Source organism: Pristiophorus japonicus, chromosome 5 (assembly GCF_044704955.1).
Source record: "Pristiophorus japonicus isolate sPriJap1 chromosome 5, sPriJap1.hap1, whole genome shotgun sequence".
NCBI classification, from domain to species: domain Eukaryota; kingdom Metazoa; phylum Chordata; class Chondrichthyes; family Pristiophoridae; genus Pristiophorus; species Pristiophorus japonicus.
In genome coordinates this window covers 224,160,804-224,187,103 of record NC_091981.1, presented here as the reverse complement: position 1 = coordinate 224,187,103, position 26,300 = coordinate 224,160,804, and the positions used below count along the sequence as shown (strand labels likewise).

Genomic DNA, 26,300 nt, shown 5'->3' with positions numbered 1-26,300 from the left:
TCGCTAATGGATCTAGTAATGGGGAATGAACCAGATCAGATAAGAGAAGTAAAAGTAGGGGAACATCTGGGCAATAGTGACCATAATATAATATGCTTTACAATGATAAGTATGACGAAAACCAGGTTAATCGATTGGAAAAAAGCTGATTTTGAGAGACTGAGAATAGAATGTGGGGAAATAAAATGGATAACAATACTGGCAAAAAACTATGTAGAACAGCAATGGGAAACATTTAAAACGGTTTTCAACAGATGCAGGAACAATATATTCCACTAAAAAGGAAAGAACAAACTAAATATTAATGGGACTCCATGGATGAATAAAGCCATAAGGGAACAATTGAGGGTAAGGAAAGAGGCATACATTAAGTACATAGACAGCAGGGGAGTGCATGATAAGGGATAATATGAAAAGATTAGGAGAGAAGTCAAAAAAACAATTAGGAAGGCAAAGAGGAACTATGAAATTAAATTATATGAACATAAGTAATAGGAGCAAGAGTAGGCTATTTGGCCCCTCGAGCCTGCTCTGCCATTCTATAAGATCATGGCTGATCTGATTATCAAGGAACATAAAACAAAAGAGTAAAATATTTTACAGGCACATCAATAAAAAAGGAAAGTTGGAATGGGAATAGGGCCAATAAGGGATACACAGGATAATACCACAGGTAACAATAGAAAGATGGCAAAATATGAAATAATTATTTTGCTTCAGTATTTACCAGGTAGATAGATCAGGTGGACATGACATTGGATGGTGAGATTAGTCATGAGATAAGTACATTTAAAATATAAAAAAGATACATTAAATAAACAAATTAAATTCAAACACCTGGTTCGTATGGATTGCATCCACACATTTTAAAAGAATCTAATGACGAGATAGCAGAGGCATTACTACACATATTTAATAATTTATTAGAAAAAGGTGTAATGCCAGAGAACTGGCGGATAGCTAACATAATACCAATATTTAAGAAGGGGGAATCGAACATGTCCAGCTTAACATCGGTGGGAGGAAAAATAAGGAATCCCTTCTAAAGGAGAAAATAGAATATCTAGAAACCAAAAATATAATGGATTTCAAAAAGGAAAAGTGTTGCTTGACCAACCTCATTGAATTTTTTGAAGCAGTAATAGAGAGAGTAGACAATGACAATGCAGTAGATGTAATATATCTCGATTTTCAAAAGGGCTTCAATAAGGTACCCCATAATAGACTGATGAATAAAGTCAGAGAATGCAGAGTCAGGGGACAAGTAACAGAATGGATAGCTAGCTGGCTTCAAGACAGAAAGCAGAGAGTAGGGGTAAAAGGTAGCTATTCACAGTGGCAGAAGGTGGGTAGTGGTGTTTCACAGAATCAGTGCTGGGACCACTGTTGTTCACAATTTGTATTAACGATTTAGACTTTGGAATCAAAAACACAATTTCTAAATTTGCGGATGATACCAAATTTGGGGGGGGGGTGGAGGAGGAGAGAGTCAATATTGAGGAGGTCTGCAACAAATTACAGGAGGACATTAATAAACTTGCAGAATGGCCATATAATTGGCAAATGAAGTTCAACACAGATATTACATCTTGGTAGGAAAAATAAGGAGGTCACTTATTACTTGGATGGTGAGAGTCTAGGTGGTGTAGAGGAACAAAGGGATCTCAGAGTACAAATACACAAATCACTAAAAGTTGCGACACAAGTTAGTAAGGCCATTAAAAAAAAGCAAACCAAGCACTAGGGTTTATTTCTAGAGGTATGGAATTGAAAAGTAGTGACATTATGGTTAGACCACACAGACTACTGCGTATAGTTCTGGTCGCCATATTATAAAAAGGATATAGAGGAACTGCAGAGGGTGCAGAGAAGATTTACAAACAGGATACCAGAAATGCAACGGAAAGGATGAATAGACTGGGTCTCTTTTTGCTTGAAAAAAGGCTGAGGGGTGACCTAATAGAGGTCCTAATTATGAAAGAGTGGATTCAGAGAGAATGTTGCCACTTGTGGAGAAGAGCTCTAAAACTATAGGCCATCAATATAAGATAGTCACCAAAAAATGCAATAGGGAATTCCAAAAATTCTTTACCCAAAGAATGGTGAAAATGCGGAACTCGCAACCACAGGGAATGGTTGATGCGAATAGTATAGATGCATTTAAGGGGAGGCTAGACAAGCCTATGAGTCAGAAAGGAACAGAAGGTTATGCTGATTGATTTCGATGAGGAAAGGAGAGAGGAGGCTCGAGTGGAGCATAAATGCCAGCATGAACTGGTTGAGACGAATGGCCTGTTTCTGTGTCATATATCCTATGTAACCCTTTCAAGAAGTGCATTCCAGATCATCATAACTCGCTGCTTAAAATAGATTCTCATTCCATTACAAGTATATGAATTTCAGTACAGTTGAAATGTGAATTAAAAAAAGGTAACAAATTTAGGCAATAATTTATATACATCACACATTTATAATAGAATATATAAATTCATGGTACTGAGATAAACAAAAATTACCAAAATATACTAAATAAAGATCCTTGACATTTAGAACAAAATGAGACAATATCCAGTAAAACCCATGGATTTAATATTTCCTATTCTTATCTGGGCTAATAATTACTGGATAATCACATATTTTCTTCTTTGCATTGAGTAACAGCATCAAACACTAACCATACAGTTGTGGCTGTCTAAAATGCTGTATTGTCTATATAATCTGCAAGAGAGTCCTTTCTCCATACAGACTCTAAATCCCCTTCATTCTCCACACTATCAGTCTCTGGTCGCTCAGAATTCAAACTCCCACTTAACACGGATTGCCTAAGTTATCTCGCCAGGAACAATAGTAACACTGATCACATATAGGTAGGTTTTCTTTCTAATTAGGATATTTGGCATACAATAATAAATTTTAGGTCAATCAAATTTAGACATTCATCCAACTTTCAGTGGACTTTGCAATTTATCTTGTAGACAGAAAACTCTGATCCTTAATGAGTCTAAATGCAAATCAAAGTCTTGCTTACATTGTACTTATTTGCAAGATTTAAGAGGAAAATCCTCATATTTTGGAGAGTAATGGAAACAATCTCATGATTATTGTACAAGATATAGATGGAACTGATTTCATGACATTAATTCGATAAAATCATCTGACCAGTGTAATTGAGTGATACTTTGGTTCAAAATTATATTGGTGCTTAAGAATGAGAAAGTCTTAAGCTGCTTTTATACTGCTGCTGTTTTAATTTGGATTTAGATTGGGTTCCAGAATCCCAACATCCATGAGCCAGCTCCTGGCATTTACACTACTGAATCTGCATCGCGTGCTGGAGGGTTAGTGTAGGAGGGAGGGCTTTAAATTCCTGATGCATTGGGATTGCTTTTGGGGGGGGAGATGGGACCTGTACAAACCGGACGGGGTTGCCCCTCAACAGCGCCGGGATCAATTTCCTCGCGTGAAGTTTTGCTAGTGCTGTTGGGGAGAGTTTAAACTAGCTTGGCGGGGGGATGGGAACCGGAGAACAAATTCAATAGGGAAGGAAGTAAAGCTGAAATTGGAAAGCAAGAATGTAGAAAGTGAATATGTAAGACAGAGGAAACAAGGGTTAGTAAGTAGTAATCAAGGAGGTCTTCCTGTGCTAAATGGTATATACTTCAATGCAAGGAGTATAGCGAATAAGGCGGATGAGCTGAGAGCACAGGTAGACACTTGGGAGTATGACATTATAGGCTGAAAGAGAGGCAGGTTTGGCACCTCAATTTTCCTGGTTACAGGATTTTTAGACAGGACAGAGAGGGGGTAAAAAGGGGGGGGTCACGGTATTGATGAAAGAAACTATTACAGCTGTGAGGAGGGATCATCAAATGAGGCCATATGGATCGAACTGAAAAATAAAAAAGGGGCGATCGTACTGCTGGGCATGTATTATAGACCCCCAAACAGTGGGAGGGAGATAGAAGAGCAAATTTGTCAGCAAATTTAAGTGAAGTCTAAGAACCATAGTGCAGTAATAGTAGGGGATTTCAACTATCCACATGTTGATTGAGACCAATATAGTGTGAAGGGTATAGAGGGTGCGGAATTCTTAATCTGCATTCAAGAGAACATTTTTAGTCAGTATGTAACAAGCCCAACACGGGAGGGGGTGGTTCTGGATTTAGTTTTGGGGAATGAAGCTGGGCAGGTGGAATGGGTATCAGTGGGGGAGCACTTGTGTGCCAGTGACCATAATTCAGTCAAATTCAAGGTAGTTATGGATAAGGCAAGGATAGACCAGGAATAATGTCCCTAATTAGGGACATTAAGTTGAGAAGTGATTTGGCCACAGTGGACTGGAAACAGCTACTTGAAGGTAAATCAGTGTCAGAACAGTGGGAGGCATTCAAGGAGGAGATCCGGAAGGCTCAGGCCAAACATGTGCCCTTAAAGAAAAAGGGTGGGAATAACAATTCTAGAGCCCCCTGGATGTCTGGGGACTTGCAGGGGAGGATAAGGAAAAAAGGGAAGCTTATGTCATATACCGACAGCTAAATACTGTTGAATCTCTGGAGGATTATAGAAAGTTCAGAGGTAAAATTAAAAAGGATATTAGGAATGCTAAGAGAGAGCATGAAAAATTCTTGGCAAGTAAAATCAAGGAAAACCCAAAGATGTTCTATAAATATATTAAGAGCAAGAGGATAACTAAAGAAAGGGTAAGGCCTATTAGAGACCATGGGGTAATCTGTGTGTGGAGGCGGAAGATGTTGGTATGGTTCTTAATGAATACTTTGCGTCTGTTTTCACAAAGCAAAGGGGCAATGCAGATACTGCTAACGAGGAGGAGTGTGAAATTCTGGATGAAATAAACACAGTGAGAGAGGAGGTATTAAAGGTTTTAGCGGCTTTGAAAGTGGATAAGTCAACAGGCCAGGATGAAATGCATCCCAGGCTGTTGAGCGAAGCAAAAGAGGAAATAGCAGAGGCCTTGACCATCATTTTCCAGTCCTCTTTGGATTCAGGCATGGTGCCCGAGGACTGGAGGACTGTTAATATGGTACCCTTGTTTAAGAAGGGAGAAAGGGATAGGCTAAGTAATTACAGTCCTGTCAGCCTAACCTCAGTGGTGGGTGAATTATTGGAAAAAATCCTGAAGGACAGGATAAATCTACATTTAGAAAGGCAAGGATTAATTAGGGACAGTCAGCACAGATTTGTTAAGGGAAGATTGTGTTTGACGAACCTGATTGAATTTTGAGAGGAGTTAACCAGGAGGGTCGATGAGGGTAGTGCTTATGATGTAGTGTACATGAACTTCAGCACAGATTTTGATAAGGTCCCACATGGCAGACAAAGGTAAAAGCCCATGGGATCCAGGACAAAGTGGAAAGTTGGATCCAAAATTGGCTTCGAGGTAGGAAGCAAAGGGTAATGGTTGATGGAGGTTTTTGTGACTGAAAGGATGTTTCCAGTGGGGTTCCACAGGGCTCAGTACTGGGTCTCTTGCTTTTTATGTATGCATCAATGATCTAGATTTGAATATAGGGAGTATGATTAAGAAGTTTACAGATGACACTAAAATGGGCTGTGTGGTTGATAATGAAGAGGAAAGTTATGGACTGCAGGAGGATATCAATCTACTGGTTAGTTGGGCAGAACAGTGGCAAATGGAATTTAATTCGGAAAAATGTGAGGTAATCCACTTGGGGAGGGCCAATAAGGAAAGGGTATACACATTAAATGATAAGCCACTTAGAAATGCAGATGAACAAAGGGACCTTGGAGTGCTTGTCCACAGATCCCTGAAATTAGCAGGTCAGGTGGATAAGGTGGTTAAGAAGGCATATGAACGCTTGCCTTTACTGGGCGAGGCACAGAATATAAGAGCAGGGAGGTTATACTTCAATTGTATAATACACTGGTTAGGCCACAGCTGGAATACTGGTGCAGTTCTGGTCGCCGTATTATAGGAAGGACGTGATTACACTGAAGAGGGTGCAGAGGAGATTCACGAGGGTGTTGCTTGGAATGGAGAATCTTAGCTATGAGGACAGATTGGATAGGCTGGGTTTGTTCTCATTGGAGCGGAGGAGGTTGAGAGGAGACCTCATTGAGGTGTATAAAATATTGAGGGGCCTGGATATAGTGGATAGCAGGGGCCTATTTCCCTTGGTAGAAGGGTCAATTATGTGGGGACATAGGTTTAAGGTGGTTGGTGGAAGGTTTTGGGGGATTTGAGGGCAAGCTTCTTCACGCAGAGTGTTGGGGGTCTGGAACGCACTGCCTGGAAGCGTGGTAGAGGCAGAAACCCTCATCACATTTAAAAGGTGCTTGGATGAGCACTTGAAATGCCGTAACCTGCAGGATTATGGACCTAGAGCTGGTAGTGATTAGACTGGATAACCTCTTGCTGGCTGGTGCAGATACGATGGTAAGTACTTCAGGGCATCTAGTATGACCAGAGTGATCCCTGGACTAGTTTCGATCGCCTGGATGGGTCGGAGAGGAATTTTCCAAGATTTCCCCCCCCCCACCCCCTTGGCCTGGGTTTTTAATGTTTTTTTGCCTCTTCCAGGAGATCGCATGGCTCCGGGTGGGGTGGAGTGTAAAATGTTGCAATACATGGGGTGTCACAGTTGTGTGGGGCGGATACTCTATATCTGTCCGCCATTGTTCATAGGTTTATATGTAACCTTCAGGGCTGCTGACCGAGGGCCGTGTGGCTCTTTGTTGGCCAGCGCGGACATGATGGGCTGAAACGGCCTCCTTCTGCACTGTAAATTTGTACATTATCCTAGAAGCAAACACAATGAGTCCCCAAGTCTGCCACCAAGTTAAAGGTACTCAATTTAGCAGGATAACATAGATGCTAGTCCCCTTAAATCCAAGTTGAAACAGTACTAATATAAAAGCAGCTTCAGCAGCATTCCAAGTCAACTCTGGGATCGAGGTTTCAATTCAGCCCAGACTGAGGAGATGGAAGTCTCCTGTCTGCTGGCTCAATTCCTAGTGGATCAGATTCCACACCAGAAATAATACTCAGCTCCCCACTCCCATCCATTTCAATGTTGCTGACTCCCATTGAATGTACAAAATGGGAGCTGGTATGTAATGAATAAACTAAATCAAAAATTTTAAATAATTAGTATTTGAGATTTGAAAATACATGTTTAAATGTCTCTAAGCACATCAAAATATAGGCAAAATGGCCTATAAAATTGATGGTGCAGTGCTCGTTTTTCAGGTGCAAAATGGGTGCCTAAGCATCTAACATGGCAGGCAAGAAGTGCACGCTACTGCAACCATGTCCCTGCTGTTGGGTATTCCCTCAGCATGTTCTTTGATCTGCCCGAGAGCAGACCTCTGGGCAGCAATGAATGCAGTCACTCTCCCCATTTAGTTTCAACATATTGGAGGGAATTTTGCAAATATCAGCGGGCACGATCGGTGGCAGGTTTTGTGGGAAAATTTTGTTTTTTTAAACAGTGGGTCGGGATTCCGCTGTCAACCCACCACCATGTGCCCTTCCCCAATAGCTGGTCGGTCAGCGCTGAGCAGACCTGACACGCAGCAGCAGGGGAGGCAATTCAGGTCATTATAATGTGTTAACAGAGGACTAAGAACTATTTTTAGCTCACCTTCAGAGTTTACTCGGTCGTCCATGGAGTTCATGCTGCTCGGGGATCATGTCAAGTAAGCAGGGTGGGAGTTGAATGGCCAAGGAATCATCTCATTACTTGACAGCTGCAAATGCTCTATAAAAGCTCCCATCTGTTCACTTGCCAATCTCAGAAGTCGTTGCTTACTGCATTTGGAAGACTTTATGCAGGTTGCAAGTGTTTGGAGCAAAATCTCTATCCGATGTCACCTCATTGGAACAATCTCTCTCACCATCGACAGATTGCTTCTGTCATCTCAACTTCACCTGCCATCTATTACATAAGTATCAGTGCCCTTGAAACTCTCATTTTGGTCCTCAGAATCTCACCACGATTAGCCCCAACACCAAAAGCACCAGTCATAGCAACAACACCAACCTTCTCCACAATCAACTGACGCTGCACAGGACACAGGGTATCAGCACCAAACCACATTGCTTCCTGGGAGGCCAGGGATGGCCTCACCATGGCCAGATTTTCTTCACTTGATGCTGTACACCCTGGCTGCCACATGATGCACCACCCCACATCAACACCATAGAGCAGCCCTACAATGCCCATTCCTTTCACATTCATCACCATTACGGGGGGATACCGTTATGTTTCACCATTCATTGCAACTCACCAAGTTACTAACTCATGAAGGGAACCTCCCTGCATACTGTGACTCCCTCTATAAGCATGGAGGGAATCATGGAAGAGCCTGGGTGCAGCCATGCAGTGCTTGTTAGTGTTTACAGCATCTCAATGCTGTAGAATAATGACAGTACAAATGTCAAAATTAATTTGCACATGGTTCCTTTAAGGAAACCGGCTGATGCTGCATTATTAAATTACGTCATCAGACCTGTTCCCTTCAATTGGCCGGCAAACACGCTGGGCGGGCTTAACAAGCCCAATCAGGGGAAAATCATATTGGACAGTGGGCTGGAGCGGGCAATGATGTTGGTAAAATCCAGCTCATTGACACTGGACCAGACAATCTCATGAAGACTGTCCACAACCTCTATAACAGTAGTAAATTGATACAATGGTCGGTCAGCCAACAGGAAGTTCAGTGCACTGTCCTACACATGCAATTTTAGCTGCAATTCCTACAGATCAGTTAATAAGGATGCAGCACATTTATTCCAGTATACTGTGGTGGATCATGAATTCACATTTGTGGTTCCTCACTAGAGTAAAGATTGCCTCTGTACTCTATGTATCAAAAGCATTCTTTACAAGGCGGTTTACAATTTCGTTAGACTTAGCACTAAAAGAAAATTTTTCTAAAGTGAATTCTAATTTCTGCTGTACCATCACAGCATAGAAATGAAGCAGAAGTAAGACACCTCCTCACAAGGTAACGCTCAGTAGGTAGCCTATTCTGTGTTGCGTTGGTGCTCATCTTAGAAGTCAACTCAGTCTCAGAGATGGCAGGGACCTGGAAGTAAGTTGGATAGTTATTGTACAAGAGGGATAAGCTTTGGTGGGCCAAATGTCTTTTTCTTACACTAACTTTTATATTCTTGGCAAAATAAACAGTACATGGAGAAGGGAAATATTAAAAGCAAAACATTGTTTCTCAATGATGCAAATATAAAATTATAGAACAGGACTCACTTTGTCTTCAATTTTAGCATTGTGTATTTTACTGATTAATTTTGATGTCATGTCAGATAACCATCAACAGCTAGCTGCATCACTACATGATAATATATATCAAATCAATCTTATTCGCAATGTTTTTTCATAATGGTTATCATACAGCGGCGACTTGGGACTGAAGCCCTCAAAACAAAGACAAACAACAAAACTACATTTACCTGAAGCCAAAAATAAAGCAATCCATTATTGTACTTCAGGGAAACAAAAACTGAATGCAAACAATCCAAGACAGTAGTGTTCCAGTGCTTCAATGGGTATGTTTACCAATATGCTGTGCTGCAGAATGAAGGGCATCAGGTGCCTCCTGTGACTCCCCATCTGTTAATATTGCAGCCAGATCATCAGAGAAGACCAGGTGCTTACTCACAATAAACAAAGAGTATTAGTGAGCAAGTCAACACCTCTTACCCACTGATTACAGTCATGTAAGCAAAAGCCTGGGTGAAGGGCACGGCAGTAGTTATGGGGGATTTTAACCTACATATCGATTGGTCAAATCAAATCGCAGGGGGTAGCCTGGAGGAGGAATTCATAGAATGCATACGGGATTGTTTCTTAGAACAGTATGTAACAGAGCCTACAAGGGAGCAAGCCATTTCGGATCTGGTCCTGTGTAACGAGACAGGAAAAATAAACGATTTCCTCGTAAAAGATCCTCTCGGAATGAATGATCACAATTTGGTTGAATTTGTAATACAGATTGAGGATGAGGAAGTTGTGTCAGAAACGAGAGTACTATGCTTAAACAAAGGGGACTACAGTGGGATGAGGGCAGAGTTGGCTAAAGTAGACTGGAAACAAGGACTAAACGGTGGCACAATTGAGGAACAGTGGAGGACTTTTAAGGAGCTCTTTCATAATGCGCAACAAAAATATATTCCAGTGAAAAAGAAGGGCGGCAAGAGAAGAGATAACCAGCCGTGGATAACCAAGGAAATAAAGGAAAGAATCAAATCAAAGACCAATGCGTATAAGGTGGTCAAGGTTAGTGGGAAACTAGAGGATTGGGAAGATTTTAAGCAACAGCAAAGAATGACTAAAAAAAGCAATAAAGAAAGGGAAGATAGATTACGAAGGGAAACTTGCGCAAAACATAAAAACAGATAGTAAAAGCTTTTACAGATATATAAAACGGAAAAAAGAGTGACTAAATTAAATGTTGGTCCCTTAGAAGATGAAAAGGGGGATTTAATAATAGGAAATGTGGAAATGGCTGAGACCTTAAACAATTATTTTGCTTCTGTCTTCACAGTGGAAGACACAAAAACCATGCCAAAAATTGCTGGTCATTGGAATATGGGAAGGGAGGACCTTGAGATGATCACTATCACTAGGGAGGTAGTGCTGGACAGACTAATGGGATTGAAGGTAGACAAGTCCCCTGGTCCTGATGAAATGCATCCCAGGGTATTAAAAGAGATGGCAGAAGTTATAGCAGATGCATTTGTTATAATCTACCAAAATTCTCTGGACTCTGGGGAGGTACCAGCGGATTGGAGAGCAGCTAATGTAACGCCTCTGTTTAAAAAAGGGGGCAGGCAAAAGGCAGGTAACTATAGGCCGGTTAGTTTAACATCTGTAGTGGGGAAAATGCTTGAAACTATCATTAAGGAAGAAATAGCGGGACATCTGGATAGGAATAGTGCAATCAAGCAGACGCAGCATGGATTCATGAAAGGGAAATCATGTTTAACTAATTTACTGGAATTCTTTGAGGATATAACGAGCATGGTGGATAGAGGTGTACCGATGGATGTGGTGTATTTAGATTTCCAAAAGGCATTCGATAAGGTGCCACACAAAAGGTTACTGCAGAAGATAAAGGTACGCGGAGTCAGAGGAAATGTATTAGCATGGATAGAGAATTGGCTGGCGAACAGAAAGCAGAGAGTCGGGATAAATGGGTGCTTTTCCGGTTGGAAATCAGTGGTTAGTGGTGTGCCACAGGGATCAGTGCTGGGACCACAACTGTTTACAATATACATAGATGACCTGGAGGAGGGGACAGAGTGTAGTGCAACAAAATTTGCAGATGACACAAAGATTAGTGGGAAAGCGGGTTGTGTAGAGGACTCAGAGAGGCAACAAGGAGATTTGGATAGGTTAAGCGAATGGGCTAAGGTTTTGCAGGTGGAATACAATGTTGGAAAGTGTGAGGTCATCCACCTTGGGGAAAAAAAACAGTAAAAGGGAATATTATTTGAAGGGGGAGAAATTACAACATGCTGTGGTGCAGAGGGACCTGGGGGTCCTTGTGCATGAATCCCAAAAGGTTAGTTTGCAGGTGCAGCAGGTAATCAGGAAGGCAAATGGAATGTTGGCCTTCATTGCGAAAGGGATGGAGTACAAAAGCAGGGAGGTCCTGCTGCAACTGTATAAGGTATTGGTAAGGCCGCACCTGGAGTACTGCGTGCAGTTTTGGTCACCTTACTTAAGGAAGGATATACTAGCTTTGGAAGGGGTACAGAGACGATTCACTAGGCTGATTCGAGAAATGAGGGGGTTACCTTATGATGATAGATTGAGTAGACTGGGTCTTTACTCCTTGGAGTTCAGAAGGATGAGGGGTGATCTTATAGAAACATTTAAAATAATGAAAGGGATAGACAAGATAGAGGCAGAGAGGTTGTTTCCACTGGTTGGGGAGACTAGAACTAGGGGGCACAGCCTCAAAATACGGGGGAGCCAATTTAAAACCAAGTTGAGAAGGAATTTCTTCTCCCAGAGGGTTGTGAATCTGTGGAATTCTCTGCCCAAGGAAGCAGTTGAGGCTGGCTCATTGAATGTTTTCAAGTCAAAGATAGATAGATTTTTAAGTAATAAGGGAATTAAGGGTTACGGGGAGAGGGCGGGTAAGTGGAGCTGAGTCCACGACCAGATCAGCCATGATCTTATTGAATGGCGGAGCAGGCTCGAGGGGCTAGATGGCCTACTCCTGTTCCTAATTCTTATGTTCTTATGACTTCCTCTCACTCAGAATAGTGTTTGGAAAAGGAGAATCCTAAAAAGCAGGAGATGGGATAAGAATGTAGGAGACAACTTGAACTGGAGAAAGGTTATAAAATGTTTTTAAACACTCCAGTATGTGAATCTAACCCTTCATTTCACAATCAATCCATGAGCACCATCCTTCAAATGAGCCATTTTGTCACTGATGAGGGATACTGCTCCTGCAACTTTCACTACAACACTAACAAAATGAAAGGCAGCCACCGTGATCTCTTCAGAGTTAAGAGATCAAGGTATGATTTCACAAATGGTAGAGGTAAAATAAATACTTACAGATAATGAGAATTTGGACATTTTCAATGCATATTGTATGTTTAAAATGTTAATGGGAGATAAAAAAAGGCCAATTATACAAGCAGGTTTTCTGCAGGCAGTTAAGAATCAAAGGGTCTATTGGCCTACTAAAAATAACAAGAGCTTTAACCAAACATTTCAGAGTGATCTTTCAGAGAAAATGGAATTACCACATAGTGGAGAAGGAACTGTTTTCCATATAGGAATGAAATTGTTACCTAGTCAAAAAGGTATATATTCTTATCGTTGTATTAACTTCAACTCATCATCATCATAGGCAATCCCTCGGAATCGAGGAAGACTTGCTTCCACTCCTGAAGTGAATTCTTTGGTGGCTGAACAGTCCAATACGAGAGCCACAGACTCTGTCACAGGTGGGACAGATAGTCGTTGAGGGAAGGGGTGGGTGGGACTGGTTTGCCGCACGCTCTTTCTGCTGCCTGAGCTTGATTTCTGCATGCTCTCGGCGTTGAGACTCGAGGTGCTCAGCGCCCTCCCGGATGCACTTCCTCCACTTAGGGTGCTCTTTGGCCAGGGACTCCCAGGTGTCAGTGGGGATGTCGCACTTTATCAGGGAGGCTTTGAGGGTGTCCTTGTAACATTTCTGCTGCCCACCTTTGGCTCCTTTGCCGTGGAGGAGCTCAGAGTAGAGCACTTGCTTTGGGAGTCTGGTGCTTGGCATGCGAACTATGTGGCCTGCCCAGCGGAGCTGATCAAGTGTGGTCAGTGCTTCAATGTTGGGGAGGTTAGCCTGGACGAGGACGCTGATGTTAGTGCATCTGTCCTCCCAGGGGATTTGTAGGATCTTGCAGGGACATCATTGGTGATATTTTTCCAGCGACTTGGTGTCTACTGTACATGGTCCATGTCTCTGAGCCACACAGAAGGGTGGGTATTACTACAGCCCTGTATTACTATAGCTTGGTAGCAGTTTTGAGGGCCTGGTCTTCAAAGACTCTTTTCCTCAGGCGGCCAAAGGCTGCACTGGCGCACTGGAGACGGTGTTGGATCTTCAACTAAGTAACTTCAACTAAAACATCGAACAAGGAAGAGCATGACTGCTACTGTTAATTTTTTTTAAATTTGTTCCTGGGATGTGGGCGTCACTGGCAAGGCCAGCATTTATGGATGCGTTTATTTGTACGAACTGAATTGGCTCTCCATTACCACATGACCTATTGCTGATTGGTCTCCCTGGAGGATAAGCCACACCCTGAAGTTTCTTCGGAATGTGTAAATGGAACCGCTCAGTCTAACTTTGCACATTGTAACATGATCCATTTTGAATTCAGAAGTCAGAGAGGACACATCCCTCCCCCAGCCCAAGTCCCTTACCCTAGTGCAAGTGCATCCCTTCCCAGTCAAAGTCCCTTACCCCAGCACAAGTGAATGACCTTTCTCCTCCCACCCTCCCGGGTATAGATGAAGCATTGTGTGTGGGTCACAGATCATTAACAGGTTTATTGGGTATGAAGTGAATAGTGACAGTGTCGTGACTTCTGGATTTCATCCACTCCAATGATGTGCCTTGTAACACACGCACTGAGCTTTCCGAGAAATCGGGCGTGGATGTAAAGGGGGTTGGAAGAACATGATCTGTCTTCCCCGAGTTCCCTCTCTCCCCTCCGATACCCCCCACCCCTTCTCTCCTCACACACACACACAACACCCCCTCCCCACCCCCGTGGCGCTCTCTCTCCCCCCTCCCTCTCACCCCTGCGTCTCTCTTTCTCCCCCCCACAAGGCTCTTTCTCCATCCCTCCATAAGGCTCTCTCTCTCGCTCGCTCTCTCTCTCTCTCCACCTCCCAACAAGGCACTCTCTCTCCACTCCCCCACACAAGGCTCTCTCTCTCCACCCCCCGCCTCCCTCCCAACAAGGCACTCTCTCTCCACTCCCCCACACAAGGCTCTCTCTCTCTCTCCACTCCCCCCACACAAGGCTCCCTCGCTCCACTCCCCCCACACAAGACACTCTCTCTCTATATAAAACGGAAGAGAGTGACTAAAGTAAATGTTGGTTCCCTAGAAGATAAGAAGGGGGATTTAATAATAGGACATGTGGAAATGGCTGAGACCTTAAACAATTATTTTGCTTCGGTCTTCACAGTGGAAGACACAAAAACCATGCCAAAAATTGCTGGTCACAGGAATGTGGGAAGGGAGGACCTTGTGATGATCACTATCACTAGGGAGGTAGTGCTGGACAGGCTAATGGGACTCAAGATAGACAAGTCCCCTGATCCTGATGAAATGCATCCCAGGATATTAAAAGAGAAGACGGAAGTTATAGCAGATGCATTCGTTATAATCTACCAAAATTCTCCTGTCTCTGGGGAGGTACCAGTGGATTGGAAAGCAGCTAATGTAACGCCTCTGTTTAAAAAAAGGGGCATACAAAAGGCAGGTAACTATAGGCCGGTTAGTTTAACATCTGTAGTGGGGAAAATGCTTGAAGCTATCATTAAGGAAGAAATAGCGGGAAATCTAGATAGGAATAGTGCAATCAAGCAGACGCAACATGGATTCATGAAGGGGAAATCATGTTTAACTAATTTACTGGAATTCTTAGAGGATATAATGAGCATGGTGGATAGAGGTGTACCGATGGATGTGGTGTATTTAGATTTCCAAAAGGCATTCGATAAGGTGCCACACAAAAGGTTACTGCAAAAGATAAAGGTACGCGGAGTCAGTGGAAATGTATTAGTATGGATCGAGAATTGGCTGGCTAACAGAAAGCAGAGAGTCGGGATAAATGGGTCCTTTTCGGGTTGGAAATCGGTGGTTAGTGGTGTGCCACAGGGATCAGTGCTGGGACCACAACTGTTTACAATATACATAGATGACCTGGAAGAGGGGACAGAGTGTAGTGTAACAAAATTCGCAGATGACACAAAGATTAGTGGGAAAGCGGGTTGCGTAGAGGACACAGAGAGGCTGCAAAGAGATTTAGATAGGTTAAGCTAATGGGCTAAGGTTTGGCAGATGGAGTACAATGTCGGAAAATGTGAGGTCATCCACCTTAGGGGAAAAAAAACAGTAAAAGGGAATATTATTTGAATGGGGAGAAATTACAACATGCTGAGGTACAGAGGGACCTGGGGGTCCTTGTGCATGAATCCCAAAAAGTTAGTTTGCAGGTAATCAGGAAGGCGAATGGAATGTTGGCCTTCATTGCGAGAGGGATGGAGTACAAAAGCAGGGAGGTCCTGCTGCAACTGTACAGGGTATTGGTGAGGCTGCACCTGGAGTACTGCGTGCAGTTTTGGTCACCTTACTTAAGGAAGGATATACTAGCTTTGGAGGGGGTACAGAGACGATTCACGAGGCTGATACCTTATGATGATAGATTGAGTAGACTGGGTCTTTACTCCTTGGAGTTCAGAAGAATGAGGGGTGATCTTATAGAAACATTTAAAATAATGAAAGGGATAGACAAGATAGAGGCAGAGAGGTTGTTTCCACTGGTTGGGGAGACTAGAACTAGGGGGCACAGCCTCAAAATACGGGGGAGCCAATTTAAAACCAAGTTGAGAAGGAATTTCTTCTCCCAGAGGGTTGTGAATCTGTGGAATTCTCTGCCCAAGGAAGCAGTTGAGGCTAGCTCATTGAATGCATTCAAATCACAGATAGATAGATTTTTAACCAATAAGGGAATTAAGAGTTATGGGGAGCGGGCGGGTAAGTGGAGCTGAGTCCACGGCCAGATCAGCCATGATCTTTTTGAATGGCGGAGCAGGCTCGAGGGGCTAGATGGCCTACTCCTGTTTCTAATTCTTATGTTCTCTCCACTCCCCCCACACAAGGCTCTCTCTCTACGCGGCCCCCCTCCACAAATCTCTCTCTCTACACCCCCCCCACCCATACAACTCCTTCACAAAGCTCCCCCCACTCTCTCTCTCTCTCTCTCTCTCCTCAGTCTATTAACATTGATTTTGTGCATGGATCTTTCATCAAAATTGCTTTGGAGATCGGATAAAGGGTTTTACTTTCAAGATGCTGAAAGGTGTACTGTTGTGTTTTCCAGTTTTCTGGACTACTATACTTTCAGATGAGCTTTTACAATTTCAAGCTTCCTTTCCATAGTTCTGTACAATGTATGAGACAAAAATACAGGTTGAACCTTCCTTATCCGGGACCACACAAGGCTCCCTCGCTCCACTCCCCCCGGGACCGGGCCTATTCCAAATGAGGGAATGTCATTGGGCTGGGGGGTGGCAGGGGGGGGCCGCAGCGGGCCCTGAAGTCCCAGCACGGCCCGAGCGGGCCCCGAAGTGTCGGCAGGCTCCGAACAGTCAGCGCAGCCCGAGTGGGCCTCGAAGTGCCAGCGGGCCCCGAACAGTCAGCGCAGCCCGAGTGGGCCCCGAAGTGCCAGCGGGCCCCGAACAGTCAGCGCGCCCCGAGCGGGCCCCTAAATGTCGGCAGGCTCCGAAGATTCGGCGCGGCCCAAGCAGGCCTGACCCCCTCCCCCGAGGAAATGCTGAACGGAGGAGCAACCGGCCCGAGGACTGTGGCGGCAGGAGTTCCAGCAGGGTGATGAGGAGGAGGCAGCTGATAACCCCGACATCGAGGAGAAAGATTATATTGGTAAGTACCCTGCACAATTTTATTTTTTTTTTTTAAATGTATGTTCTGAGACCGGGGAAGGAAGGATTCTGCGCAAGGCCATTTGGTGGCCAGGAATGGTGCCGGACGAGGGGTGGTGCCGGATAAGGGAGCCCCGGATAAGAGAGGTTCAACCTGTACTGCAAGATCCCAGAGGCCCGGTTGGCGGCTCGGGTCTCAGCGGCTTGTGGCGCTGCGGGTGGCTCGGCGCCCAGGATTTGGTCAGAGGCTTGGGAATGAACATGTTCGGGGCCCCACTTCCGATTTTGGGCGTCGGGAGGATGCACGCGCAGAAAATGGTTAGTGGAAATTGTGCTCGGGGGAGGCAGAGTCAGGAGACGCATCACTTCGAGCATTTATTGCCCATCCCTATTTGCCAGAGAAGGTGGTGGTGAGTCACCTTCTTAAACTGCTGCAGTGCTTGTGATGAAGGTACTCCCACAGTGCTGTTAGGGAGGGAGTTCCAGGATTTTGACCCAGCCATGATGAAGGAACGGCGATATATTTCCAAGTCAGGATGGTGTGTGACTTGGAGGGGAACTTGGAGGTGATGGTGTTCCCATACACCTGCTGCCCTTGTGCTTCTAGGTGGTAGAGGTCGCGGGTTTGGGAGGTGCTGCCAAAAATGCCTTGACGAGTTGCTGCAGTGCATCTTGTAGATGGTACATACTGCAGCCATGGTGCGCCGGTGGTGGAGGGAGTGAATGTTTAAGGTGGGGGATGGGGTGCCAATCAAGCGGGCTGCTTTGTCCTGGATGGTGTCAAGCTTCTTGAGTGTTGTTGGAGCTGCACTCATCCAGGCAAATGGAAAATATTCCATCACACTCCTGACTTATGCTTTGTAGATGGTGGAAAGGCTTTTGGGAGTCAGGAGGTGAGACACTTACCACAGAATATCCAGCCTCTGACCTGCCCTTGTAGCCATAGTATTTATGTGGCTGGTCCAGCTAAGTTTCTGGTCAATGGTGACCCCCAGGCTGTAAATGGTGGGGAATTGGGTGATGGTAATGCAGTTGAATGTCAATGGGCTGTTGTTAGATTCTCCCTTGTTGGAGATAGTCATTGCCTGGCACTTATGTGGCGTGAATGTTACTTGCCACTTATCAGCCCAACCCTGTATATTGTCCAGGTCTTGCTGAATTCAGGCATGGACTACTTCATTATCCGAGAAGTTGTGAATGCAACTGAACACTCTGCAAGCATCAGCGAACATCCCCACTGCTGACCTTATGATGGAGGGAAGGTCATTGATGAAGCAGCTGAAGATGGTTCGGCCCAGGATACTGCTCTGAGGAACACCTGCAGCGGTGTCCTGGGGCTGAGATGATTGACCTTCAACAACTACAACTATCTTTTGTGCTAGGAATTACTCCAGCTAGTGGAGAGTTTGTTTCCTGATTCCTATTGAATTCAATTTTGCTAGGGCTCCTTGATGCCACACTTGGTCAAATGGAGCCTTGAGTATTTTTTAAATGGAGAGATTGAGAAATGTTGGGTGTTCAGAGGGACCTGGGTATCCTTGTGCACAAATCACTGAAAGTTAACATGCAGGTACAGCAAGCAATTAAGAAAGCAAATGATTTGTTGGCCTCCATTACAAGAGGATTTGTGTATAAGTGTAAAGATATCTTATTGCAAATATATACGGCCCTGGTGAGATCACACTGGGATAGTGTGTACAGTTTTGGTCTCCTTACCCAAGGAAGGATATACTTGCCATAGAGGGAGTGCAGTTAAGGTTCACCAGACTGATGGGGGGATTGTCCTATGAGGAGAGATTGAGCAAACTCGGCTCATATTCTCTGGAGTTTAGAAGAATGAGAGGTGATCTCATTGAAACATACAAAATTCAAACAGGACTAGACAGTGTCGATACAGGGAGGATGTTTCCTCTGTCCGGGGAATCTAGAACCAGTGGTCACAGTCTCAGAATAAGGGGTCGGTCATTTAGGACTGAGTTGAAGAGAAACTTCTTCACTCGGAGGGTGGTCAATCTTTGGAATTCTCGACCCAAGAGAGTTGTGGAGGCTCAGTCTTTTATATTTAAGACAGAGATCGATAGATTTTTGAATATTAAAGGGATCAAGGGATATGGGGACAGTGCAGGAAGTGGAGTTGAGGTAGATGATCAGTCATGATCTTATTGAATGGAGGATGCAGCCCCGAGAGGCCAAATGGCCGACTCCTGCTCCCAATTCTTATGTTCTTATATCAAGGGTACTCTCTCTCACCTCTTCTCTGGAATTCAGCTTTTCTGTCCATGTGTGGACTAAGGCTGTAGTGAGGTGAGGAGCAGAGTGGTCCTTCGGAACCCAAACAGGGCGTCGGTGAGCAGGTTATTGGTGAATAAGTGCTGCGTGATAGCACTGTCGACGACACCTTCCATCACGTTGCTCATGATTGAAAGTAGACTGTTGGTGTGGTAATTGGTCAGATTGATTTGTCCTGCTTTTTGTGAACAGGGCCATTTTCCACATTGTCGGGTAGATGCCAGTATTGTAGCTGTACTGAAACAGCTTGACTAGAGGCATGGCTTGTTCTGGAGCACAAGTCTTCGGCACGACAGTCGGGATATGTTGTCAAGGCCCATAGCCACTGCTGTATCCAGTGCGCTCAGCCATTTCTTGATATCACATGGAGTGAATCGAATTGGCTGAAGACTGGCTTCTGTGATGGTGGGAACCTCAGGGGGAGGCCAATATGGGTCATCTACTCGGCATTTCTGGCTGAAGATGGTTGCAAAGGCTTTAATCTTGTCTTTTGCACTCACATGCTGGGCTTTGTCATCAATGATGTTGGGAATATTCATGGACCCTATCCTCTCGTTAGATGTTTAATTGTTGACCACCATTTACAACTGGATATGGCAGGACTGCAGAGCTTTGATCTGACCCATTGATTGTGGGATCGCTTAGCTCTGTCTGTAACATGCTGCTTCCACTGTTTTGCATGCATGTAGTCCTGTGTTGCTGGTAACCCAGGTTGGCACCTCATTTTTAGGTACGCATGGTGCTGCTCCTAGCATGCTCTTCTGCACTCCTCACTGAACCAGGGTTGGTCACCTGGCTTGATGGTAATGGTAGAGTGAGGGATATGCCAGGCCATGAGGTCACAGATTGTGGTGGAATACAATTCTACTGCTACTGATGGCCCACAGCACTTCATAGTTGCCCAATTTTAAGCCGCAAGATCTGTTCTGAATCTATCCCATTTAGCACGCTGGTCGTGCCACATAACATGATGGAAGGTGTCCTCAGTGTGAAGACAGGACTTTATCTCCACAAGGACTATGCAGCAGTCACTACTACCAATGCTGTCATGGACAGATACATCTACGACAGGTAGATTGGTGAGGACGAGGTCAAGTAAGTTTTTCCCTAGTGTTGGTTCTCTCACCACCTGTCGCAGGCCCAGTCTGGCAGCCATGTCCTTCAGGACTCGGCCAGCTCAGTCAGTAGTGGTGCTACCGAGCCACTCTTGGTGATGGACATTGAAGACTCCACCCAGAGTAAATTCTGTGCCCTTGCTTCCCTCAGTGCTTCTTCCAAATGCTGTTCAACATGGAGGAGTACTGATTAATCAGCTGAGGAAGGGGAGTAGGTGGTAATCAGCAGGAGATTTCCTTGTCCATGCTTGACCTGAAGCCATGACACTTCATGGGGTCCGGAGTTAATGCTGAGGACTCCCAGGTCCACTCCCTCCCAACTGTATACTGCTGTGTCACCACCTCAGCTGCGTCTGTCCTGCCACTGGGACAGAACATAACCAAGGATGGTAATGGAGGAATCTGGGACAATGGTTGAAAGGTATGATTCTGTGAGTATGTCTATGTCAGGCTGTTTGACTAGTCTGTGGGACAGCTCGCTCAATTTTGGCAAAAGTTCCCAGATGTTAGTAAGGAGAACTTTGTAGGGTCGACTGGGCTGGGCGTGCCGCTGTAGTGTCCGAAGCCGGTGCAGAGGTAAATGCCGGGTGGTCCATCCAGTTACATTATTATTGTTTTTCATAGCGGTTGTGTACAACTGAGTGGCTTGCTCGGCCATTTCAGAGGGCAGTCAAGAGTCAACGACACGACTGTGGGTCTGGAGTCACATAACGGCCAGACCAGGTAAAGACAGCAGATTTACTTCCCTAAAGGACATTAGTGAATTAGATGGGTTTTTACGACAATCCAATAGTTTTACGGTCACCATTACTGAAACTAGCTTTTTATTCCAGATTTATATAATGAACTGAATTTAAATTCCCCAGCTGCCGTGCTGGGATTCTAAACTCATGTCTCTGGATTATTAGTCCAGTAACATAACTACTATCCGACCATTCCCATAGATGTGATTCATTGCAATGTACTTTGTCAAGCACAAACTTAATCTTAACAGCTGAGTTTTGTTGCCAAGCTACATTAAATCGAACCAAGCCAAGGCTGTAACATTAATTCTGAACTGAATCATGCTATGTTAAATGTACAATTAATGTTTTATTATTTTAACTCAACTGAATTAATGTTCTATTACCAGTGATTAAGTTAACAATTATCTTATCCTTAACTATGTAGAAGGAGAATAAAATTGTTATTTGTTGTATACCAAATTGAAAAGTCAAGATTTAGATAAATTCTTGTAACCGAACTCAGTTACGCAGGATGACTCAAAAGCGAGCCAGATTAGATATCGCATTAACACCCTAAACAAATTGTAAATTTCAAACCATTATTCCTACAATTTCCACTATTCTTTGTGTTTCCCCCCCACATTTAAAACCCAAGGCTATTTCCAAATGATTTAGATCCTGATTGTTCCTTTTAAATCTGCTATCACCATCTAATTTCAATTCATGGCTATTATACAGCTAAAATATTCATGCGCACATATATTGCGTTATCATTTTCATGTTCTGCCATGGTCTTATTAAATGACGGAGCAAGTTTGATAGGACAAATGGCCTACTCCTGCTTCTATTTCTTATGTTTCTTATGTTCTTATGTTACACTAATCCGATAGAAGTGTCCCTCAGCTCACTCGAACAGACAAAATAATCAAAGTCTGTACAAAATTACAGCCATAGTCACAGCAAAAAGTGTCTGTCTTTATATCGACTTTACCGTAATAGGATTCATCTAGATTGATCTTTGAAGTAAACGACAGAAACGAGTGAAACCCGGTTATTGTCACTTCCCATTTATTGACATTTAGCAAGCAAACTGGGTCCAAAAAAAAAATGGTGCCAACATCTTAATCTTTCTCTCGCAATTTCTGATATGAAATATCTAAAATGTAAGCATGATAGTTACTTGAAACAAGTTCAAAAGCATCAGGGTAGCCTATATTTCAAGTTTAGAGAGATTGTTTTCGAGCAAACTATAATTTGGTGCTTCTTTAATTGTCTCAAATGCAGACAACAGTCTGTATTTCGTCTTCAGAAAAGTACTTGAGTTAGGAGACCATCCATCAAAAGTTTTCAAAATTAGACCCGGGGAGGGCAGGTAGGATGATGGTCAGATTTCCAAATGATGTAGATCCTGATTGTTCCTTTTAAATCTGCTATCACCATTTAATTTCAATTCATGGCTATTTTACAGCTACTGAAACTGGGAACACTGTTTTACTGTGGATAGCTACCTTTCAGAAGTTGGGACAGGGGATCCCTGAGAATGGGTCAATATTTGCATGGGGATGTATGGCAAGGCTGGCCAATTTTAGAAGTGAATTTCATTATGTTTCTGCCTACACCTTGAAGATTAAAGGTCACTTCTTGGTTGTCAGCACCCTGAATGAAAGATCATGAGTATAACTGCCGTGTAATGGCCTGCTCCTGCACCTGTTTTCTATGTTTCTTATGTTTCTATGTAACTAGAATGAAAACACTGGCAGTGTTAACTGTGGCTCAGTTGGTAGCACCCTCACCTCTGCATCAGAAGGTTGTGGGTTCAAGTCCCACTGAAGACTTCAGCATATAATCTAGGCTGACACTCCAGTGCGGTACTGAGGGAATGCTGCACTATCGGAGCCATCTTTTGGAGGAGACATTAACCGAGGCTCCGTCTGCTCTCTCAGGTGGACGTAAATGATCGCATGGCACTATTTCGAAGAAGAGCAGGAGTTATCCTCGGTGTCCTGGCCAATCAATATCATTATTATCTGATCGGTATCACATTGCTGTCTGTGGGAGCTTGCTGTGCGCAAATTGGCCTCAGTGACTACACTTCAAAAAGTACTTAATTGACTGTAAAGCACTTTGGGGTGTCCGGTGGTCGTGAAAGGTACTATATAGACGTGCCTTTCTTTTTGTATTACACCTTCCGTCAAAATTATGTTAAACTCATTACAGTTACTTTTTGAAGTTTTTCATTTAATCCTCTTCATATATTGTATGTCTGATTCATATTGTGCTCTTTTAGATCTTGGTGGCTCGCAGCCACCTCTTCATAGTGGTTGCTGAAACATATAATTTCAATATACGGCCATCTCATGGGCTTTTCAAATGATTAATAAGATAAATGTTATTTTAACATGGAAAAACTATTCGCTAAAGTTCTCACGAGGTTCATTTAAAAAGGTCTACCTGTTCTACAGCAACTTTTCCAACACATTTATAATGTTCAAACCCTTTAAGTTAAATTTTGGCACAGATTCCCAGGTATTTTCTATCACATTGAATCGTTTGAAGCGTGCCCACACACACACAGCAAGCGCACGAGCAACTTGACAATTCCATAAAAACAAGCAGTCCGAGCCATCTGAAACTCCGCCAATCAAGACGTTGTCAGTAATACGGAAAACTGAATCGGTGTAGGAACGTCGCAATACTAAACAGCGAGAACAACCCATAATCTCCAAACCAAACTTGAGCCCAAAGTAATTCATTCGCCCAGCGACTTAGAAATACTTATGTCAAGACTAAAGCGATGCAAAGTGCCTGCAGTGTGGGCTGCTGTTACTTCCGGGCTTCCCCACCACCCTCCTCATGTGTACTTACTGGTTTAGTTCAACATCGAGAATGAAGGATGAATCGAAAGCATCAATCTGGAAGGTAGCCTGGGCAATGTGTGTGGACTGCAGGAATCAAAGACAGCAACAATTAATAACCAGATAACCATCAGCAAATCAATTGTGCATACTCAAAAATGCAACGAAATTTTGTGCAAACCCAGCACTCGCCTTGCGGTAACATGTGTTCAGACTTTACAGGTTGTGTAAAAAAAACATGCAATAAACCGTAACGAATGCAAATCATTTGCACCCTGTGCTGGAGAATTAAATGTTTTTAAATCACTTTGATTTAGTGAATTGTGCAAAGCAGCTCCTCTATTTTTTTTGATGCGGTGTTTTGTTTTAATATAATGCAGCCAACGTTTCCAGGGGCGTTAGGAGGGAATGCGCTGTTTGTATTTGCACATTTTAAACAATACTGTAAATCAACAGAATTGAGCTGGACGTCGCTTACCGGCTGCGGGGCTGCCCGCTCTGCTGCCCTCCTCACGCGGGTGTCCAGGCCGAGCCGGCCGCCTCGCTCCCCGCTGTCTGTGCTGTCGATGAGCCGAAGCGGATTGGTAGTCTGGGGCCGCTGCAAGCCGCGCGCCCCCCCGCTGGCCGCCGCCGCCTCCCTTCTCCTCAAGGCGTCGTCACCTTCAGCCCAACCTGCAATGTGCACGGTGCCCCGATACACTGCTGTCAGTTCCATTCATTCGTCGGCATCATTTCTAACCTCCTTAAACCTCCCATCCGAGCCCCCATCAAAAGTTAAAAAGCACAAATCACGCAACTCTCTTTCGCAAACACCTCTAAAACTCCACATTTAAAAAACATTATTCAGCTCCCTTTCTTTCCGAAAAAAAAACCCAACCAAGAAAATGCCTAACATGCAAAAGATTAAGAAGCTGCTGAGAATCTTACCAGCGATTCTATTGGAGCTGCTAGATTGAACGAGGTAGACTAATCCACACAGAGATACCAAGGCAATCTGACGCGGTAAAGGCTTCATATTTCATATTCTTTATAACACTGCAAGAGGGGGAGGGGGGAAAATCAAAAAAAATCTTCCTTTCCTTTCTCCCAATAATTAATATTTCTTGGCTGGATCCTACGGAATGGCTAGGGTTTCGTTCGTATTGTTTCCTGTGTGTGTGTTTTTTTGCTCTGCTTCCTTTGGAGTGCAGGCTGCAGCACTGGATGGCAGTGACAGGCTGAGAGCTTCTGAGTACGCACCTCCTCCTCCTCCCTTTCTCGCAGTCAGCCAGATCTCCTCATTTCTGGTCCACGTTCACGTCAATCCCCTCGCATATCTCGCCGGCTGCAGAGTGCGGGGCCGACACTGAGCATGGGCAGGAGCATCGTAACGATCTCTGGGAGATGTACTCTCGAGCAAGTGCGGAGACTGCAGCAAGAGGTAATCCTGCCATAGCAGGATATCACATGCCTGTATTAATATTTTAATCTATTGAACCCTTTCAAAGATCATTTCTGAGAAAGTGAATTCACTTACAAGGCCAAATGTGTTACTTGCAGAGCATTGCAAGCAGTTAATGCTGTATTTCCAGTTCTGATATTGTACAAACACCCTGAGATGAACAGATTGTTAGTTAACAAGTCTCATTTTTTTCTGATTTAGAAAGGTTTACCTATTCATATTACACGCAAATCTGATTGTTAGCAACGTTTATGTGTATAATAATTCGTGAATTAAAATTCTGCTATATGTTTAGGACAGTTTAGTTCACAATAAGATCATTTTTCTTTTGGCATCACTTCCTAAGTATTTAAATCGATCTGATCTGTACTGAAAGAATATTAATGATGAAAATGCATTGTGTGTATATAAATAATATATGGAACCATAATGATTGATGTTTGATTCTCCAACCATCACATTCAGCTCTGTTACTAAAATAATTCCTGCCAAAGTAGACCAAATGTAATCTCAGTTCTGGGCACCGCACCTCAGGAAGGATATATGGGGCTTGGAGAGGGTGCAGCGCAGATTCAACAGAATGTTAGCCAGTCTAAAAGGGTTAAATTATGAGGATAGGTTGCATAGATGAGCCTTGTATTTCCTTGCATATAGAAAACCAGGGGGTTATGTAATTGAGCTGTTTAAGATGA

At 43.8% G+C, this 26,300-nt stretch overlaps 1 protein-coding gene across 2 annotated transcripts in view; it reads right to left on the bottom strand.

The window, feature by feature from the left end:
* Positions 1–25,300, bottom strand: part of adam22 (ADAM metallopeptidase domain 22) — a 472,931-nt gene extending 447,631 nt beyond the window's left edge. For both annotated transcript variants that reach the window (XM_070881347.1, XM_070881348.1), the window contains exons 1-3: positions 25,095–25,300; positions 24,646–24,839; positions 24,178–24,254 (exon numbers count right to left, since the gene is read on the bottom strand). In XM_070881347.1, the coding sequence (XP_070737448.1) occupies positions 24,178–24,254; positions 24,646–24,839; positions 25,095–25,182 (359 nt within the window). In that variant the 5' untranslated portion in view covers positions 25,183–25,300. The remainder of the gene's footprint in view (positions 1–24,177; positions 24,255–24,645; positions 24,840–25,094) is intronic.
* Positions 25,301–26,300: the final 1,000 nt, after the last annotated feature.